The sequence below is a fragment of the Anser brachyrhynchus genome, assembly GCF_964034855.1.
Source record: "Anser brachyrhynchus genome assembly, chromosome: 19".
NCBI classification, from domain to species: domain Eukaryota; kingdom Metazoa; phylum Chordata; class Aves; order Anseriformes; family Anatidae; genus Anser; species Anser brachyrhynchus.
Genome location: NC_137712.1, coordinates 11,489,457 through 11,510,041, shown reverse-complemented (window position 1 = coordinate 11,510,041; position 20,585 = coordinate 11,489,457). Strand labels below are relative to the sequence as shown.

General features: G+C 57.5%; 2 protein-coding genes across 5 annotated transcripts; one reads left to right on the top strand and one right to left on the bottom strand.

Moving 5' to 3' along the window:
- Positions 1 to 4,311: 4,311 nt before the first annotated feature.
- TMEM203 (transmembrane protein 203) lies at positions 4,312 to 5,158 on the bottom strand. Its single transcript, XM_080562158.1, has one exon. It carries the CDS (start codon positions 5,035 to 5,037, stop codon positions 4,627 to 4,629), a length of 411 nt encoding a protein of 136 aa, XP_080418284.1. The 5' UTR covers positions 5,038 to 5,158; the 3' UTR covers positions 4,312 to 4,626.
- Positions 5,159 to 5,176: 18 nt separating this feature from the next.
- NDOR1 (NADPH dependent diflavin oxidoreductase 1) lies at positions 5,177 to 20,124 on the top strand. Of its 4 annotated transcripts, XR_013940948.1 has the most exons (16): positions 5,206 to 5,367; positions 5,927 to 6,061; positions 6,522 to 6,599; positions 6,958 to 7,055; positions 7,715 to 7,813; positions 8,298 to 8,399; positions 8,891 to 9,097; positions 9,462 to 9,583; positions 11,464 to 11,684; positions 12,060 to 12,167; positions 12,794 to 12,908; positions 13,831 to 13,977; positions 14,562 to 14,680; positions 15,955 to 16,110; positions 16,540 to 16,882; positions 17,312 to 17,406. XR_013940948.1 is itself a non-coding variant. In XM_080562134.1 (15 exons), the coding sequence occupies exons 2-15, from the start codon at positions 5,927 to 5,929 to the stop codon at positions 20,059 to 20,061; spliced, it is 1,791 nt and encodes a 596-aa protein (XP_080418260.1). In that variant the 5' UTR covers positions 5,177 to 5,199; the 3' UTR covers positions 20,062 to 20,124. The 4 variants fall into 4 exon arrangements, 2 of the variants coding, with proteins under 2 accessions (XP_080418260.1, XP_080418261.1); XM_080562134.1 differs by lacking the exons at positions 5,206 to 5,367; positions 15,955 to 16,110; positions 16,540 to 16,882 and adding exons at positions 5,177 to 5,199; positions 19,917 to 20,124; XR_013940949.1 differs by having other exon boundaries at positions 15,955 to 16,882.
- Positions 20,125 to 20,585: the final 461 nt, after the last annotated feature.

Sequence of the window (20,585 nt, the reverse complement as noted above, 5' to 3'; positions counted from 1 at the left end):
TGCTGCAGGACTTGGGCAGAGTGTGACTTCTCAGGGCAAGGAGCACGTCCTGGGAAGCAAACTGGCTGGTCCAGGCTGCCAGGTGAAGCCCACCACCACCCCCCACTACGCAGGGAGCACTCGCACCCCCACTGAGGGCAGCACCCACACGCCACGGCTCAGCCCCATGCCACCCCTGTGTCCCCAAATGTACCTGGGAGCTCGCCTGGCCTCGGAGAGCAGGGCTGGGGGATGTGCAAAATGCAGGACAAGCTGCTTGCAGGTGAGCTCAGAGGCACGCAGGTGGACGTGGCATCATCCCCCGTGTCACGCACCACGCCCTGGTGACATGGCTAGCTTGGGTCTGACGGGCCTGGGTGAGCCCCACCACGGGTCGGCACCAGGAAGCTGCCCCGCTCCTCTGCACAGCGTTACAGCGAGGCCGCGGGATGCAGTCACTTGTCTGATCTTTATTGGTGTGCCCCTTCCTCGGGTTAATTAGCTGGGAGAGCCCTGGGAGCCCAAAGGCAGCCACCCATCCCCAGGGGGACTCAGTGAGTGCCCTCTTCTGACTCAGAGCCTCCTCCTGCTCCCTGCCCCTCCGTGTCCCACCAAGGCCTCCATCCTGTTCAGCTCTTGCCCTTGGCACCCTTCAGCAGGCACCAGCAGTGCCACCGCCTGCCCCAGCCTCGCTCCCCCACCCTCACACCATCACCCCCGGCCCTCATCCACCCTAGACCCACGTGAGTGACCCCGTGGGTGCAGGTGACGCAGTGCCTGTGGCCCGTGCACTCAGAGTGACTTGTCACATTGTGGGCACAGCCGCAATTTGGGGACACAGAGCGTGGGGATGAACCCAGCGGCACGAGGTGGAAGAGGACCAGAAGCAGCCGCCTGCTTCCTCCCAGGTGACGTGACCTTGGTGTGCCATAGCTTGACACAAGTGAGCCACGGCTGGCTCCAAGCAAAAGGACGAGAGGCGTGCTTGGGGACATTGTGGCTGCACCTGGCTGGCACAGAGCCCTGGAAAACCACATCACAAGGTGACACAGGAGTGGAGGAACCAGGTCCCTGTGCTCGAGTCCCGGCGCCACCTAAGGGTTTACAAGGAGTGAGCGAAATGGGTGCTCCTGTCCTGTGCTGGAGCCTGATGCCAGCCTAGCACGGGCCATCGAGAGTCACTGGGGACATCGAGCCAGGTGCCACCTGACCGGAGGCTGGTGGGGAGCAGGTCACACCACACGCCAGGGGCTAAGCCCCAGCATGGCCCAGCTGGGTAAGCTGGTGTCAGCCGAGGGGTCCTGCTGGGCCAGCCACTGGCTCTCCCACCGCTTTTCCATGATGGCTTGGATGAGGCAGCATCAGCATGAAGGGACAGCCTTCGTCACTGCGTTGGGTTTACGTGGCAAGGGTTTGGTAGTGGGGGGCTGCAGGGGTGGCCTCTGCGAGCAGAGCCCAGCAGCTGCCCCAGGTCAGATCAGAGCCAGCTCCAGACGGCTCCAAAAGGGACCCGCTGCTGGACAGAGCCACGCCACGAGTGGTACTGGTTGGGCCTCTGGGAGAACAGATTTAAGGAAGGGAAAACAAACAAACAAACAAACAAACAAAAACCACAACATTGTGCTACAGCAGGTGGGAGAGAGGAGTGAGCACCAGCCCTGCAGCCCCCAGGGTCAGTGCAGCAGGAGGCAGGAGGTGCTCCAGGCTCACAGCAGCAGTTCCCCTGCAGCCTGGGGAGAGTCCCCTGGTGGAGCAGATGGATCTGAGGGGAGCTGCCCCCCTTTCGGGGGAGTCATGGTGGAGCAGTTTTCTCCTGACGGATGGACCCCAGGGTATGGAGCCCCAGGCCCCGCTCAGCCGGGGCCCGCTCAGCACCAGCAGGCCCAGCTGCATGAGTAACGTGCGAGGAGCAGCCAAAGCCCACGCTAACCACTCCCTTCTGTACGTTCGGCCAGTTCCTTCTCCTTCCCTGGTTCTGCAGCAGCGTATTTAACCCAGCAGCAACCCCCTTCTCTCACCCTGGGTACCCGTGGGCACAGACAGGCACAACTCCCGCGTGCTCTGTAACTGCTCATCACGCCGTGCAGACGCAGCCTCCGGTCTCAGCCGTGCCGTGCGTCTGGCTGGTGCCGTCTGTCCTGTGCCGTCTGTCCTCACCGCTGCATGCCTAGGCTGCCTCGTCCGCACGTCCTCAGCAGCCCCGGGTGGACCACGCAGGGCTGCGCTGCTGTGGTGGCTCAGGACCTGCGACCTGGGGACATCAGCAGCAATAACTCCACGAGGTGGCTTTTCACATCCGCCTCAGTGGTGCTTTAGCTCAGGGGAACCCAGACACTTGAGCTCTGCTGCCCTCAGATGGCTTGTTTGGAGCCAGCCTGGTGTTTGGTTTTTGTTTTTTTTTTTTTTCCCTTAACTTCTTAGTTTCCTTGCCATCTACTCAGAGCTAACAATGGGAAATGAACTGATACACTTTTCAGTCAGAAGTGCATTTAAGATAAAGCTGAATGATGAATAGTGATCTCTTCTTTACGAACCTTCCCTGGGGAGTTCATCTGCTAAGGACAGGGAAGCATCTCCTTGTGTCCTGAGAACAAGACAGCCTGCCGGCCATGGGGAAGAGAGAGGAGGCTCCCTCCTCCCTGGGCAGCTCTAGAGCACCAGGTCACTGGGGGTCATCATAAATCTCATCATAAATGAGTAATTGTCGCGAGGACAAGTGGCTTTTCACATCTCCAGCACATTTACTAGTATTTTTCTAGATTCAGTATCTATTATCTATTACCTAACATCGGTTATCTATTATCTCCAGTGACTGTGGCTGAAAAGCAAGAGAATCATTGGGAGCTCCTAGTGCTTTACTGAATTACTGGATTATTAAAATGAATTATTTGAAATTACGCTCTTTGCTTATACTTGCTTTCCTGGGCCATGCTTCCCAATCTGTGTGCCTACACCTGCTCACAGGGACTGCGCACAGGTCCCCCTACTCCTACTCCCAGGCAAGAGCAGCCCCTGAGAAACGGCTGTTTATCACTGACCTCTCTTCCAAGTCCTATTCTGTGCAAATTCTCTCCTTGAAGCCTTCAGCTCATGCCCTTAATCAACACAGTAATGTTTTGTGCGCTCCTTGTGCAGGCCTCAGAATTTGTAATGAACTTTTTGCAGGATAAAGCATCAGGCACCTTGCTAAAGAAAGCTTTTTCAAAAGGGAAGGTGATGTGGAATATCCTGTGAGATCTGCTCTGAACTCACACCGCAAGCTTATCCAATCAGCACACCAAAAAAAAAAAAAAAAGGAAATTGGTCGTTTCTTTCCTGCATGCCTCTGAAATCTAAAAGCAAACAGAAGTTACACAACAGGCTAGGTAATTATAGATTTTCTAGAACCCAGGTATGAATCTGGAAAAGTCTCTTTTATGCAACCTGAGATGCATCCTAATTTCTAAGATCACAATGAAGTCCCACTCTGCAGCAATTCTCAGCTCTTTTTAATGCATGCTCTGCCAGCTACATCCCACCTCTTCTCCCGAATTTGAGAGCCCTTTATGCAGCAGTTTTCCATTTCAAGACCTTATCTCCATGAAACAGATCCTGAGAGCGCAGAGAGCACAGGGTGGTACCAGCAGGGTGGATGAGGCAGACACAGATGGGTGAGGGAGCAGCTGAGGCTCAAAGGGAAGCCCTGGAGGTGTTTTGTTGCCACCGGCATTACAGAGGGCTTGACAATTCATTCTCCAAAGGAGAACAGTCGTCTGGGCACCAAAGCAACATGCAACGTCTCACAGATAGGTCAGCGGCAGACCCAGGTTCTCAGCACCCTCGTGGTGGCTGTGCCACTGTGACAGGTGACACAGAGTCTTTGGTGCTGGGAGCTCCCCACAACATGGACATTTAACACATCGATCTGTACATCTGGCTGAGCTACCCCGTGCCTTGCCCTCCCAGTACCCCCATAGCTTTATGTAGGAAATGGATCTGCATTACAAAGAAAAAAAAATTACATTTCTGTTCAAAAACACACACATCAGTTCTCTCTGGCTCAGAGCACAGCCCCATAAAATCTCGTCAGTACACTGAAGGCATGAAGTACCACTCAGGGGGAAGTTGGAAGTAAATGAGCGTTGCTGTTGGTGACAACAGATCGATACGATCGTGGTCTCGGACAGGGTGGCGCAGGCGACGCAGCAGCTACGGTGCTTCTGGCCAGCAGCAGCCTGAGGTGTGCGAGGTGCCTACAGCAAACAACCGGCCTCCACGGGACTCCTGTTCTCCCGGCACCAGTTTTAGGTACAAACGCTTTCTAGTAAAAAATAATATTATAAATAAAACCAATCCTTCCATGCACTTTTATTTTAAAATAAAATAACCGGCATACCAGACAGTGCCTGCACATTGCGATATTTTAAGAGTAACACCAAGGACTAAGTGAACCTGAAGTAACGATGCTGCAAAAGGATCTCCTGAAGAAAGATACGCACAAAGCTATGTACGAGGTGACAGCGCGCTGCCGCAAGCCCTGCCTCTCGCAGCGCCGCACCTGCGCCCAAAACCTCCGTCCGGAACCCAGGATGGGGGAAAGCCCCCGAACGGCGCTGGGGTCCCCGCAGAGCCGGGTGTGCCAGCCAGGGCTGCCGCGGGGCCGCGGGCTCAGTTCACGCGGCAGGCCCGGATCATGAGCAGCTGGAGGAGGATGAAGACGGGCGACATGATGAGCCCGTACCACAGCTCCCGCGTGTGCTCCACCAGCTTCTGGCACAGCAGCATCTCGAAGACGAACTTGAGGCTGAGGATGGTGAGGATCCAGAAGAGCCGCAGCACGGCCAGCCGCTTCTCGCCGTCCTGGAAGAGCCGCACCGAGACGATGGCGGTGAAGTAGGTGCTGAGGCCGTCGGCGGCGAAGAAGGGCACGAAGACGACCCACCAGGAGAGCGCCGAGGCCTCGCTGTCCACCTTGAGGACCAGGAGCACGGAGAAGACCAGCAGGGCCAGGCCGTGCAGGAAGATCTCGAAGGTGGCGAAGCCCAGCCACTGCACCAGCTCCCGCAGGGAGAACAGCATCGTCCCGGCCCCGGCCCCGGCCCCGGCCCGGCGCTCAGGGGCCGCCGCTCAGGGCGCACCGGCAGGGCCCGCTCCCGGCCGCCCCGCCCCGTCCCTCCGCCGCCCCGCGGGGCCCGGAGCTGCGGCGGCGCCGCGCGATGACGGCGGCGGAAGCGGCGGGCGGTGGGGCCGCGGCCGGGCCCGGGGTGGCGCCGGGGCTCCGCGGGGCTCCGCGGGCAGGGCCGGGGGGTCGGGCCGGGACGAGGCTTCCCTGCGCGGGGGGCGATTGCTCGGGGCCCGCGCGGGTGGCAGCGCCCCCGTCCTGCCGCGGGGCTTCGGGCGCAGCTGGCGGTGGGTCGGGGTGCTCGCGGCACCCGGGGGGGCCGTGCTGCCATCGGCAGCGGGGCACGGCTGGTGCCGGGGGGGTGCTGAGCGCAGGGCTCAGGGCGGTTAGACGGAGCCTGAGCGCGATTCGGTGTCCCCGGACCCTGCCTTTAGTCTCGGTGGCGGGGCGGGGAGCGCAGCAGAGCCCGTGGTGCTGCGGCGAACGGGGCCAAACGGGTGTCAGTCGCCCAGCGCTGCCCCGGCTGGAATCAGCGTCATTGAACCGCTTGGGTTGGAAGGGACCTTAAAGGTCGGCTGGTTCCAACCGCCTGCCGTGGGCAGGGATGCCACCCGCTAGATCAGGTTGGAAGGAGAGCCCAGGTGCCTTGAATCGTGCCACTGGCACCAAGCTGTTCAGCTGTCCCCCTGCTTGCTGCTTGCAGCATCGAGCCCTCAAATCTCACCTGAACCCAGAGCTGCCAGCGCTCCTTTGAAGCCTGCGTAGGGTGTTGGTGTGACGCCCAGCCCCGAGCAGGTCCGACTCTGCCTCGGCTCCTGGTGATTTCTCTGGTTTTGTCTCTTGCAGATGGCAGAGCGGAGACTCCTCGTTCTTTATGGCAGCCAAACTGGGACAGCTCAAGATACAGCTGAGAGAATAGGCAGAGAAGCCAAGCGCCGGCACTTCCAGTGCCGAGTGGAGGCACTGGACAGCTATGACGTGGTGAGTGGCCATGTGGAGGGCTGCTCCGGGCAGTTCTGGTCTTCCTTCATCTCCAGCAAACCCATTTCTGGGGCTCAGGCATCCTCCACCCGTGCTATGACCTCCTGTGTTTCACCACATCCCAGCTCTTTACCCTTTCTGAGGGCAGCTTATGCTTAATTCAGCTGAAAATGTGAAAACTGAGCAATGGCTCTTGGGATAGAGGCAGTGTTAGCTGGCAGATGATCAGCCATGTCCTGTGTTCCTGCAAGGCAGGGAGCACCAAGGAGCTGATGCTGGGGGCAGCAGATGCTGCAGTGCCTGTAGAGGAGGCTGTGTCAGACAGGGTTGTGAGTTCTGAGCTAAATGGGATCTGTCCTCGAGCTCGATGCAATGAGAGCAGCTGGGTCCAGACAGCTGGGGCATACCTTTGTAGTCTGCTGGCCTGAAGGTGCTTTCTCATGCTTGTTTGTGCCTGCAGGCGAACCTCATCAATGAGCTGTTGGTGGTATTTGTGTGTGCAACCACTGGCCAGGGTGACCCACCTGACAACATGAAGGTAGGACCTGTTCTGTGCATATGGCTTTTATGTACCCGGCCTGTGACCTGATTTATCCCTTGGAGCAACTTGAGTGGTGGATTTTTGTTTGTTTTTTTTTGGAAGGGGGTGTTTTGGGGCAGCACGTGTCATCCTGCAGGATGGTGTGAAATGGATGTTTGCTCACTCAGATCAGCCTTTTGGGGCTTGTCTTCAGTGGTAGTCCCCTACTGCCAATCTTGTATGGGGCTGAGAAACTTCTGCTGTTACTGATGGGGCATGAGCTGGTGAGATTTCAGCAGGGTGTGCGAGGGGGGAGCCAGCAGCCAGAGTAGGCATCCGTGCACAGCAATGTGACTCCTGGCCCTGTCCTTCGTAGGTGTTCTGGAGGTTTCTGTTCCGGAAGAACCTGCCACCCTCTTCCCTCTGCCAAATGGACTACGCCGTGCTGGGCCTTGGTGATTCCTCCTATCCCAAGTAAGTAGCTCTGGTGCTCCTTGTGGCTCGGATGAGACGGTGGTTGGGGAATTGAGGGGGCAAACAGAGGCAGAACGTGGCTCTAGAGCAGCAGCTCGGACAAAACGTAATTCCTACCAGCCTTCAAAATCCTTGCCCTACTAGCCCGATGTGCCTCCTAACCCCCAAGAACTGGGCTTCTGCCCATTTCTTTCCTCCTGGCCTTCTCAAGCAGATGCTTTGCAGCGTCTCAGACGTTGTCTCCCAGTCAATTTTTACAGACATGCTCTTTTCTGAATTACAGGAAAGCCTACACCACAGAAATGTCAGTGGACAAGGCTAACAGGAGGCATCAAACATAATTTTAGGTGGCAGCCAGCCCTACTGATCTCAGTTCTCTCCCAGAAGGTTGTTCCCATGTCCCCAGCAGAGCTGCAGTGGGACAGGAGGGGAGTCTCTTTGAGTCCCTGGGCTGGGCACATCTCGTGTGGCCCTGAGAGTGGTAACAGCAGCTTCTCTGAGCTGTCCCACAGCAGAGCTACGGGCTGGGCATGGGTGTGTGTGCTGGGTCGGGCTGGACCTGCCCCTGTGCTGCTCTGGTAGCCCCAGCAGCGTGTGCTGGCTTGTGTGTCCTGTTGGAGGAGCCCTGCCCTCCACGGCTGTGATTATTCTCTGCCTAGGTTTAATTTTGTTGCCAAGAAGCTGCACAAACGGGTACTACAGCTTGGGGGCAATCCCCTGCTGCCAGTGGCACTGGGAGACGACCAGCATGACTTGGGGTAAGTGCCCGGTGGAGGGGTGGCAGGAGGGGAGGCCCTGAATTGCACTACGATTTTGTCCTTGGGCTGATGGCAGGGCTGCGTATGCTCTACTCCTGCACTCCAGATGTGGCCAGTGGCCTCTTCCTGCCCTGTGTGAGCATGGTGGTCTCCGCTCAGACCTCTCCTGTGCTAGGGCTGGGTTGATTTGCTTCACTGAGATGTCCTGCGACCCCCAGCACGTGCCAAGGTCTTGCAGAACTGCAAGGAGTAACCGGCTGTGCTGCAAAAGGACAACAGAGGTGGTGTCCCAGGGCCGGCCCAGCATAGTCCGGGTGCAGAGGCAGCATCAGGCCCACCAAGACAGCAAAACCACAGTTGTTCGTGGCACTGCAGCATCCCTCTGCAGTGGCAGCAGTGCACTCTGCTGGTATAGCATCTCTGGAGCCTGAAAGGATGGTGACAGAGTCACAGCTCTGCTGCAGTCTGAATCTCCCCCTTGCAGGCCAGATGCAGTGATTGATCCTTGGCTCCTGGCCTTATGGGACAAGATCCTCGCCTTGTATCCTCTCCCTCCTGGCCTTGAGATTATCAGTCCTGATGTACGGTAAGTGCAGAGGGCTGCTGGGACTGGCTGGCACGAAATGGCTTCTATGGCTGTTCTCTGGGGTGGACACATGCCCTGCTTTGATCAGGAAGCCTCCCTGCACAGCTCCCAGTGTCCCAAGCATTCCTTGTACTTGGGCCGTGGGTGGTCTCTTCTCCCACTAGATGGGATGTCCTCTTGTCCCCTGGCTGTGTATATTGGTTTATCAGCTGCCCTGGCAGGGTTCTGCCCATTTCACTGTCCCAATGCCCTTCTGCCCTTGGCTGGCCAGCCTTGCTTTGCTTGCTCCGCCGCCTTTGGGATCTCCTCCTGGCAGACTGGCTGCGTTGTGATCCCTTTTCACAAACCAGCTCCAAGGTACAGGAACAAAGGGTGTTGAGTATTTTGGGAGACTTCAGGGCCTCTCCTACCTCCAGCTTCTAGAGCTAAGGTAACAGAAAAGCTGTGACATGGAGGTAACTGCACTGACTGCATTGCTCTCGTTCCCACAGCCTGCCCCCAAAATACACCCTGCACTACCTGGCTGAGGACTCCATGCACCCTGATGGTGGCCTGCTCCAGCCGACAGCACCCAGGGCTGTTCCCTCTGAGCTACATCCCTTTGCTGCCCGGATGGTGTCCAACCAGCGTGTCACGGCAGAATCCCATTTCCAGGATGTCCGGCTCATTGAGTTCGATATTGCGGGATCAGGGATCACGTGAGCATTGTTCTGACTCCCCCAAACTTTTCTGTGCAGGATCAGGTGTCCCATAACCTTTCTTTTTCTTCCTCTCCCCTTCTTCAGTAACACCTGAGACTGCAGCTTGTTTCCCACAAGTGTGGTCCTGGCTGTACTGTACCATTCCATGACAAAGTCAGGGTGTGGAGGGATGTGTGGCAGTGTGGGTTCTGCTCGTGGACCAGCTCTTTGCCTTGTCAGGTTAGGGAGCACGATGTTAGCGGCACTGAGAATTTGGCTGAGTTGTGGCCTCTCCCCTGGTGTGGGTGCTGGTTGGGGTGGTGGTGCTGTGCCTGCAGGCCTGCCCCTTAGCTGTGCTCAGCAGGTCCTGCTGCATCTGCAGGTTCAGCGCAGGAGACGTGGTGATGATCCAGCCTCAGAACTGCCCCGAAGACGTGCAGCAGTTCTGCCAGCTCCTGCGCCTGGATCCAGACAGAAGCTTCTTGCTGAAGCCCACGGAGCCTGGTAGGTCCTGCTGGCTGCTCCTTTCCCTCTCTGCTGGGACAGGGCAGCCCACTGAGCCTGGAGCTCTGCTTTTCCTTTGCTTCAGACCCAGTAAATAGGGAGCTGGGAGGGGCTGATGGGTACAGGACATCTGCCTGCCTTGCAGTGCTGGGGCTCGCCTTCCCTCCCAGCTCTCCGTGCATGGGGTTCCCATATTAGGGCTAACGTAGAGAGGGGCCCAGTGGTGCCCGGGCTGCACCCGTGCATTTTGTCTTTGCCAGCCCAGAGTGTGAAGGATCCTACACGCTCCCCAGCCCAAGACCCAAATCAGATTGCTCGCAGTTCTGCCCCCATCCATCTCTGATTCCTTGCTGGGGTGTGCAGGTCCCCCTGCTTTGCCTGCACCCCAGGATCCTAATGCAGGTGCTTCAGCAGCCATAGATTGGCACCAACAACCAGAAAGAATCCCTGCAGGCATCCACAGCCCCTTGCCAGGCACTGACGTGGCTCTGCAGTCTGCATGGCACTGGGAGAGTTTTCTTTTCTCTCCTTTTCTGTTCTCTCTCTGGAGTGCCCAGCTCCTCCCTGGGCAGAGCACAGTCCACACTGACAGCAAAACAGGATCCCCCAGAGATCACAAGGAATTGAAGATGACAGGAAGTAACTTTGAGATCTCCTGGAAAACTCACCCCAAGACCTTCCTGTGCCTCAGGCCTTTATGAGGCTCTGACCTGTGCTTTCATTTGTTCCCTTCTTTCCTGATTGCCTCTGGGAGTGAAGGAACACAGACATCTTCAGCATCACACTCTTTTTGCCCATACAGGGAGAGCACATGAATCCTTTGATATCCTCCTCTACAACCTTCCTGGTGTGGTCTTCTCCAGGAAAGGAGAAGTTGTGGACCTTTCAAAGGATGCAGAGCCGTTGCCAGCCCCTCTGCTTGCTGCCAGCTGAAGCTAGACAGTGCTGTGAGGACCCTCTGATGGGCTTCTGTGGCCCAGGAAGTGTCCAAGCCACTGTGATAGGGAAGAGCTGCTCTGTCTCCAGGTTGCCACAGCTCCATCCCCACCATCTCTGAGTACTCTTGTTCCCGATCTGTCCCAGCATCGATCCCTGGCATTTCAGTCCACCTGCAGGGATCTGCCTCTCATGAAGATCCTGACTCATGCACCTGCAGATCAGCATGTGAGCATCCCCATCCTTTCAGGAATCTGTCAAGCTGTAAAACACATTGCTGTCAGTTTGGCTTGATTGATCAGATGTCGGATTTTGCAGAGCAATTCTGTGGTCCTTTTTTAGGTAGCAGTGGTCAGGACTATTTTCATCCTTCCTTTCACCCCACCTGCTGCTGCACAAGAGGATGTTCTCAGCACCCACAGAGGTTACAGCAGGCACCTGCTGTTTAGCCAGTAACTGCTCTATCGAGACCATATTTCCTGTCTTCCCCCCTCCATCTCTTTGACTGTCCCTCAGCGCTGGATTTTGGCCTGCCAGGCAAACCCAAGAGAAATTCAGGCTGCTCCTCACACCTTTGGGAGGGAACGAGGAGACAAGGACAGGCCCAGCACATAGAATACTGCTGTTTATTTCCACTGTGGTGTGTGGGCAAGGTGGGATGCGTACACGTAGGGCCATGTCCAAAAACACCTAAAAAAAATTAAGGGAATGCTCAGCATCACTGACTTTCTCTGTTGCAAGCCTGTGTGCTTGCAAAGCAAGTTAAGGAGAGCAGGAGGGAGTGGGAGCATGTCAGGGGGAGCAGCAAAGGTGGTGGCTAAAGCCAGCTCCGCTAGCACCTTCGTGTAGTGTGTGGATGCCCCCAGGCAGCAGGGCTGCCCTTGTTTGGATGTCTGGGGAGTGCCAGAGCTAGCCCTGAGCTCGCCCTCGTGCCTCGCTTGCAGGCACAGCCCTCCCTGCCCTCTTGCCGCAGCCCTGCACCATCCGGCACCTGGTCACCCACTACCTGGACATCTCCTGCGTGCCGCGGCGCTCCTTCTTCGAGCTCTTGTCCTACTTCTCAACGAATGAGCTGGAGCGGGAGAAGCTGCAGGAGTTCAGCTCTGCGCAGGGCCAGGAGGAGCTGTACAGCTACTGCAACCGGCCCCGCAGGACCACTCTTGAGGTACGCCTGGCGAGTACAGCAGGCCCGGCCATGAGGGCTGTGCCATTGCATAAAGCACCCAAGGCAGAGGAGGCAGTTGATGGAAGGGAAATTTCTTGACTTTCTTGAGGAATTTAATTTACTTTACCCATTTTCTGAAGTGTCCTTGGATTAAGCAGGCTGAGACCTGCTCCAAATTCTCAAGGCTCTCTTGGTTTCTGTGCCGCAGCCTGGGGATGAGGGCAGGGCAGTGGGACAGGGAGATTGGTGCTCAGAAATACCTAGTGTGATGCCTTCAGCCAAGGGCAGTGTGGGACAGCATTATGGGACAGCTTCTGCTGCCCCCAAAAAGCAGACATGGGGTGCACCAGGTCTCACCTCTCTGTGGCTTTACAGGCCCTTTGGGATTTCCCTCACACGACATCTGCCGTTCCCCCCGAATACCTGCTGGACCTCATCCCTCGCATCAGACCCCGTGCCTTCTCCATCGCCTCCTCTATGCTGGTAAGAGCTCAGCCCTTCTTGGCCTTATGTTGGGCTCTGAGCTGAGCGCCAGGGCACTGCTGGTGCTGTGCACACCGCAGACCTTCAACGTGTAGTCCCCGACCCTGTGAGCACCCACAGCCCACCCAAGACCCTTCTGCAGATGAGGGCATCCTCCTGCAGCCCTGCAAGCGCTAGGGCTGGCGCAGTGCAGAGCTGTGCTGTGCGGGTCACAGGGAGCTGTGGGATGTGGTGCCACGGAGGCTGGGAGGCGCCCGGCTGCGGGAAAGGGGTAATGCTGCTCCTGCTGCTGCCGGGAGGTGGCGGTGGGACCTGGCCTCGGGGCCTGGCAGACGTCAGCCCAAGCACTGGTGGCATGGACCGGGGTTGGACTGTCTCTGTCACTGTTGCCAGCTACACAGAGCATTCTCATGGCGGTGCTGCTCTGGGAAAACCTTCCCTAGCTGAGAAGGTTTTGGGCAAGGATTGCTCTGTTCTGTGCCCAAATGGCTGTTTCAGGCTGGGATGAGCGTTGCAGATGCCCCGGCAGGAGCTGGGCACGGACTCTGTCCCTGGAGGAGGCGTTGGGTGCTTCCTGCAGAGCCGTGCCAGGCATCTCGATTCTCATGGCTTCTGTCTGCACACAGGCTCACCCCGACCGGATCCAGATCCTCGTGGCAGTAGTGCGGTACAAGACGCGGCTCAGCAAACCCCGCCATGGTCTCTGCTCTACCTGGTTGGCTTCCCTCAACCCAGAGCAAGGTAACTTTACTTGGACGACGTGAGGACCTTGGGTGCTCACCACAAAGCACAGTGGTCATCCCATGGGACTGTGGTGGTGTGTGCTGGCCACGTGCTGGAATTGTCTCGACCTTTGGTGGAACACCACTGCCAGGAGAACAGGCTGAATGCGTGGTAGCTGCCCTTCTTTGCTGCTCCCATCCTCTCAGAGCATGGTGTGCTCCCCTAACTTGCCCTGAGCACTGTGAGCTCCTCATTTTCTCTGTCATTCAACCCTCCTGCTCCCAGTGCCAACATGCCCCACTGTCCCCACAGGGGGCTGCTCCTGGCATCCTGGAGCTCATATTCCTCTGACTGCTGGACATCTCCAGCCTCATTACATCAGCTCTTGGAAGGATTGTCCTTCGTATGAGCATAGCCATCCTGTCCTGCGAGGCTTGTGTGTGCTGCTCTTCTGCTGTAACCACAAAACCTCTCCAGCTGGGTCCCCATGCAACTGTGACAAGCTTACAAGTTCTCCTTGCTGCAGGATGGTGGGGGATTGCTCTGACTCCAGGACAGGATGGGGATCTTCACACTTCTCCTTTGGCTCCTAGAGGAGGCAGGCCTTGCCCTCCTTTACAGGGCAGCCAGGTAGAGATTTCCACTGCTGTCTTTATCCAGGCACCAGCTGTGTGAGGAGGCTGGCCCACTGCCCTTGTGCTGGGGGCTTCTTGCCTTGTTCTGGGGTTGGCTCAAGTCCTTGCAGATACAGTCCTGAGACAGCTGAAGGGCTTTTCACACACACACACACACACGCTGTGCTTTTGGCACCACGATGCTGGGTGGTGGTCAGCCAGGCACGGGATGGATCTCTGGAGCACTGTGGAAGGGCTGGATGCTGGGTCCGGTGTTGTGGGTGCAGAGGTGTGGAGTGATGCTAGTCTGTGTGTTTGTTTGGCAGGTGAAGTCCGAGTCCCTCTTTGGGTGAAGAAAGGAGGAATGAAGTTCCCAGCTGACCCTGACACCCCTGTGATCATGATTGGCCCTGGCACAGGGGTGGCGCCTTTCAGAGCAGCAATACAGGAGCGGGTGGCACAAGGATGGAAAGGTGAGGGGCAGTCACTAGAGGGACTCAGGGTGCCCCTTGCTGCAGGCAGGTCTGTGTTCAGCACAGGGGAAGGAAGGACTGGGGGCTCTGGAGGGTTTGGACAGGCCCCAGCGTCGCTGTGGTTGGGTGGAAGCAAGCTGGGCTCTGGGGGAGCTCAGCACCAGAGCTTGGTGTGTGCAGCCTGTGTGATTATTCACAGGCTGTGCTGCCAGGCTGCCCCGTGAGGCAGGGCAGGGCTCTGCGGCGGCTCACTGTCATCTCCCTGTGAGTGGAGCTGGGTTGCTGAGTTCGTATTCTGCTTTGCAAGGAGCTGTGCCTCTGTCCTTGTTCCATCCTCGTTGCCCTGGCTCAGCTGTGGGTCTCCGCAGGAAGCTGCAAAGGGGCTGGTGGAGGGAAACAGCACCTGGGGCTCTCCCTGCCCTACCCGCCCCGCACCTCCTGCGTTCCCAGCACACGGGGACCTCTGGTTGCCACAGGTCACCCGCAGTCAGGCTCACACAACTCCTGAGTTTTGTGGGTGCCAATTGCCCCCAGCCATTGCAGGGTGTTTGTTCCACCCAGCCCTCATGGTCTGCTCTCTGCAGGGAACTGCTTGTTCTTTGGCTGCCGCCAGAAATCCAAGGACTTCTACTGCCAGGCAGAGTGGGAAGAGCTGGTGACAAAGGGCTTCCTGACACTCTTCACGGCCTTCTCCAGGGACCAGGTTAGTTCTTGGAGGAGGAGAGAAGCATCTCAGGCAACACTGATGAGGGCCTGCTGGTGTTTCTGGCCCCTATGCCTGTTGGCATGGTCTGTGAAGGGCCTGGTGGGGTGGCACAGTGGTCACCTCGCTCCCCTGCATCACCTGGGTGCTGGCCAGGATTGCCACTGGCAGCACAGTGCTGCTGCCTGGCTGGGACACGACTGGCTGAGCTGAGCTGGAAAGGTCACTAGGACGGGGCTGGCAAGTGCCGAGCAGATAAGGTGTTAGCCAGCTTTGTTTGGCTGGACCACGTGAGTGATAAAAGGCTCCCAGGCCCCTCAGAGGGGTCACCAGGCAATAACCTTTCTTGGTTGAATGCCACCCTCCCCACTGTGTCGCTCTGATCACCGGCTGAAGCTGAGGAGCTTTGGCCTCCTGCCCTATTTCATGGTACCTCCGTGCCACCTCCCCAGAGCCTCAGCTGCAGAGGCGGAGGCTTCCCAGAGGGAAGAGCACCCCGCTCCTCAGCCCTTCATTCTGCTCCCGAATTTCCCAGGCAGTGTCCTTGGTGGGCAGCTCTTCCTCAGCCCCTCTCTGGGCTGCAGAGTTGGTTTTTTTTAAGTTGCAGGAGTGGCTTGGCGAGCTGGGACTCTGACTGCGTTGCCCAGTCCCTTGACGGCATCAAAAGCTCAGCCTGGCTTTGAAATAGAGATCTGATAAAAAGGGTCAGTGAGGATTGGTATTCCTGGGTAGCTCAGCTGCACCAGTCCTTTTCTCCTGGCTGTGTGTATGCACTGACGTTAAGCCAGCATCTTTCATCTGGTCACTTGTAAAGCACGAGTTGAATGCTCTGTGAAGGCTTTCCAAGCCTTTGATTAAGAGGAGCAGCTCTGCAGAGGTTTTTTTGGATGGCTACTCTGACTTTTTACTGATGGCTCACACAGTGGAGGGGAAATGTGTAGCTCCCCAAATCTGGAGAGCAGCCCCAGAGCCTCCTCCTGCCCTCCAGGCTCTGTAGGGACAGGACTGGCTTCAGCGTGTGCCTCCCAGCCTCTCCGCTTTGCTGACTTCATGGAACAAAGCAGGTTGTCATAAGGGTCTTCTGCCGCGTCCTTGCAGTTTTTTTCACAGGGAGGCGAGTGGCAGCAGAGCCAGGTGGGATGTGCTGCATCAGGACGTTGTGCCCGGAGTCCTAGCAGATGTTAACTTGTCAGAAATGTGTTTTCAAAGAGCCTGGCAGTCTCTTTGAGCTGGGATGCTCCACAACTGAGAAGGATTTCCCTCTTCTCTCTAAGGTGCCCTCTGCAGTGACCTTCTGTCACAGCACGTCTGCCCTGCAGAGCGGACTGATCCCTGCCTAATGCGCCTGTCGCTAATTCTCAGCAGGATGCCCTGGGGTTGAGCCGAGACGTCGTGACCTGAGTTTGTCACTTGGGTGCTCTGGTTTCCAGGTAGCTTCAGGTCCTTAAATGACCTGCTCAGAGCCCTGGCCTTGCTGGTCGAGCCTCTGTCAGCACTTAGCTGATTAACGTTAATTACGCTGAAGCTGAGCTACTGGCTGGCTGTGTCGGTGTTTGCAACAGGCTTGCTTACCTCCCGCAACTCACACGGCGGGGCTGGGGCTGTGGAGCTGTGCCCAGGGGTGACCTGCCTCTGTGCGGTGGGACTGCTGGGGCCCCGTGGGACCAGCTGGCTGTAGGGTGACAGCCCCGGTGACAGCCAGCGCCGAGGGCTGTGCGGGGCGTTCCCACGCGCACCTCCAGACTGCGGGCAGCGGGAGCCTGGGATGCAGCAAGAGCCTTGTTGCCCGTGGGGCTGGATGGGAGGTGGGGCGACGCGGGGAGGAGGCTGCGTCTGCAGCTCGCCTCACCCCTTTGCAGAGCCTGGCGTGGTGGGACATGCAGCAGAGGGCCTGGCCTGCATCACAGTGTCACCTTTGTCACGGAGGAGCTGTCTGGGCCAGCAGTGAATTCAAGCACGTTGGCCGTGGAGTTCCTCTTGGGCAGGCGCCAGGGCTGTAGGCAGGACGCTCGAAGTCTTGCGGCTTAACCCTTTGGAAGCTCTGCTCAGCTGGTCTGGACTGTGCCAAACGCCAGCCGTACCCAGTGCCTAAGCGCAGCGGAGGGGCAGGGAGTGGGACCGATGCCATCCCTCCTGGCTTCCTGCCCTTTTGTTCTGTCGCAGTCCTTCAGCTGGTGACAGGGCAGGCACCAGCAACCAACGGTACGAGAAAGGGTCTCTGCCCAGCAGCAGCCCTGGCACAAGGGGCCGTGGAGCCTCCTCTGCCCGTGCAGGGAGAGGAGGGAGCCCTCGGGGGGTACCCTGGCTCAGGGCTCTGCACCCTTGGCTGTTCTCCGGAGCTGGCAGCAGGCGGGGAGCAGCCAAGGAGTCTGGGGGCTGTTCGGGGGGGCTCTCCCCACTGAAGCTTCTGCACCCGCCTCCCACTGACCTGCCTGATTGCAGCGGTGTGGGTGTGGGATTCCCCTTCCCTGTGCAAGAGTTGGTCCAACTGCTTTGCCAAGCTCCCGGTGCCCCCCACTCTCCAAAGGGGCTGTACTTCTTTGAGCTCTTGTGAGCAGCCCCTGGGAGAAATCCCAAGGGCCATATGGGTGCTGGGGCTACTGGCAGGCTCAGCGCTGTGTTTCCCTGCAGGAGGAGAAGGTGTACGTTCAGCACCGCATCCAGGAGAACCGAAGGCTGGTGTGGGAGCTGCTGACCAGCAGGAGTGCTCACGTCTACCTGGCTGGGTGAGTGAGGTCTCCCTACAGGGACCAGGGGAATAGGGTCACATATGGTTGCTTCTCCAGCTCCCTGGAGGCTTTTCCACTGCTCAGCCTCCAGAGCAGTGCTTGCACCCCAGCATGTCTTAGGGGCCTACAGTGGCTGCTGCAGAGGGACTGCCTGCATGGTTCCTCCTCCCTTTGCATCCCGCTTGGCAAGCCCTGGGCTGAGAGGGCCATTTCTCACCTACCCTGCACTCCAGTTAGGAGGGGCAGAGCTGGCACCATGGTAAAGCTGCTTCAGCTGACCCCGTGAGCCCGTCCCTACACCTGCCAGTGCCTGTGGCTGGTGTCACCTCCCAGCAGGGGCTGCCTGGCCTCTGACCCATGGCAAGTCCATGTGTGGGAGAGCCTCTCTTCACATGTCTCTCCTCCAGCGGGGCTTGTTCAAACTGCGCCAAAAAAAACTTGTGCAGGTCCTGCAGCTGCTCGGGTGGGCAGGAGGCTTCTGAAGCAGTAGCTTCTGGGACCTTTGGCACATCCTGGCTGGCTCTTTGCACCCCAGACTGCCTCCCAGGGGCAGGGATGGGCCGCGTTGCACCGTGGCTTGCCTCCTGTGACAGCTCAGCCATTTGCCAGCTGCTGAGCCTGGGCTGGTTGGAAATCTCCAAGTGGTGTCCAAAAACCGGGGGTTGGGAGCATTTGGAGGCAGAGCATGTGCGGCTCTGTTCCTAGCTCTGTGACTCTTTTCCAGGGCAAACCCCTTCACCCACCTGCCCTTGTTGCTGCCTGTATGGCAGGGAGGAGGCTGCTCGCCTGCTGCCCGGGGCGAGTGTTGTGAAATGCAATGGGCTCCTTGAGCTGATGAGAGGGAAGCGGTGGTGTTTGTCCTGCAAACCCTGTGACCTAGAAAGCACAGCACAAGCCCTGCTCCTGTGCCTTGCTGTCGACACAAGCAGCAATTGCAGGAGGCTCTTTTCCTGCCTGTCCTCACGAGAGCAGGAACTTCCCGGTGCCTTGCAGAGCGCGACCAGCCTCGCTGCATTCCCGGGAGAAGGAGAATTTTGCTGACTACCCAGGAAGCGTGGGCCAGGCTGCTGGCCACCCCATCACTCCTGTGCTGGCACTGCCGCCTCTCCCATTGTGCCTCCCCGCACCGCAGGGCTTCCTGGGACCCTCACCCCAAAGTGGTGATTCCTACCCACAGACGTGGGGCTCGGGTTTGATGTCCTCCCTCAAGTTGTATGCCTTGGAAAGAGCAGAGCTTGCATATCTCCCACCATTGCAGGATTTTGAGGGGGCCATGAAGATGGGTGCTGGTGTTTTGGACGTCAGGGTTTTTCTGAGACCTACCTCCATGGCCAGTCATTGTCCCATGGTCCGTCCCTGGCACAGGGGTGGCTCTCAGCCCCGGCCAGGCAGCTGGGAGCCAGGGCTATATCTTCTCACTAACTGTGCCTTGCTTATCTAGCCCAGGGGCCAACATGTTGAGAGTCTCTTGCTTCTGCAGGAGATAGATATTTGACATGTTTTCCATCACAGACACGGCTACATTATCTTGCACTTGCATATCAATGCCTGACTCAGAAATAATACAACTCTTCCAAAAACAGAAGACCTCCTTTCTGTGTATTTTGGGACATTAATCAGCTTCAAATGCAAATCAAAATTCTGCCTCGTTCTTTAGAAACAGTGAGGGCAGTGCCAGATGCTCATGCCAATTGGAGCTGTCTGGGAATTTTTTTTTTATTAGATGTTTTTAGTAGCACAGTTCATCAAATGAAACTCTCCAGGAAAAAGTCTGAATTTCTTATTTCCCATAAGAAATAATTGCACTTGGAAACGTTGAATCCTCTTTGAGTATTTTTTACACAGGAGCTCATGTTTACTTCACCATTTCTCTTACTTTGAGGTTAGAACTGACTTTCATTACAATTGTCACCATCAAAACAATCATTTTAGATTTATTGCAAGGAGACAGTGGGTGGACTGAAGTGGCTGTGTTCAGTCTCCTCTGCAGCAGTCATCCTGCCCAGCTCACAATCAGACACGTTTTGCATTGAGTGTCTCCCCTGAGATGAAAGGATCATTTCCTGACCTCGTGCTAATAAATTATAACTCATGCCTGTTCCCTGTGCCCCTCTAATGATGCTGATGGGAAATGAAATGGTACAGGGTCCAGGGCTGAGGGCACTCAGCTGTGATGCTCCTCAGCCAGGGACTAGGTACCGAGGCCACATCCTTGCTTGCGAGTGCCAGTGCTTAAAAGCCCTGCATGGATAACGGCGCCGCTTTCTAGGGAGCGGTACCAGCTGCCTCCTGAAGCCTGTCATTTATTCTGTGCCAGGGAGCCCGTGTTGCAGGGTGAGGCAGGTTCCCACCAGCCCAGCTCAGTGTCAGCCCATGTGGCCAGGCTTGTGCTGGGGGCCAGTGGGGCCAGCTGCGGGGACTTGCTGCCTCACTGGAGCACAGGGAATGTGGATGTGCCCCGGGTTTTCCTGCTTGCCCTCCATCACATCACCTGCTCTCTCTTCCAGGAATGCCAAGCAGATGCCAGCGGCGGTGGCTGAAGCCTTGCAGTCAGTGTTGCAGCTGGAAGGTGGCCTGTCGCCCTCCGAAGCAGAGAAGTATTTAACAGCCCTGGAACAGACCCAGCGCTTCCAGTCTGAAACCTGGTCGTAAGCCTGGCTCCCTGCCTCCCCCTTCCCTGTGAGCTGTGTCTGAATAAAGGAACCAGCAAAATGATCTGCCTCTGGCATCATCCTTGGGCTGAGGTTCTCCCACCCAGGGCAGAGGTCTGGCGGAGGGGTTGGATTTACCCAACCTGCCCTTCCCCAATGGCAGCAGGGCCACAGCGGGCAGGGGGATCCCTCTCCTGGGGGTGTGGGTGAAGCCTGGCTCCCCGTGTCTGCTCCCTGCTGGGGCAGAGGTGAGAGCTCTCTGTGCTGGGATGCTGCTGGCTGGCTCCTGTGGGGGTCCGAGCTGCTGTCCTGGGACTTCCAGCTCCCAGGGCCCCCCGTGCTGGATGAGCAGCACCCGCGGGCATTGCTAGAGCTACGGCTTTGGGGTGGCCGTTGTTTGTGGTAGGACCTAAAGGAAGTGAGCTGTTGCATGGGAGTCTCCCCACCCAGCATTAGTCAGCAGCAGCAGCCTTGCTGTAGGAGGCTGCCTTGACAGACCTGTTCCCCCTGTCTCTGGTAGCCAAG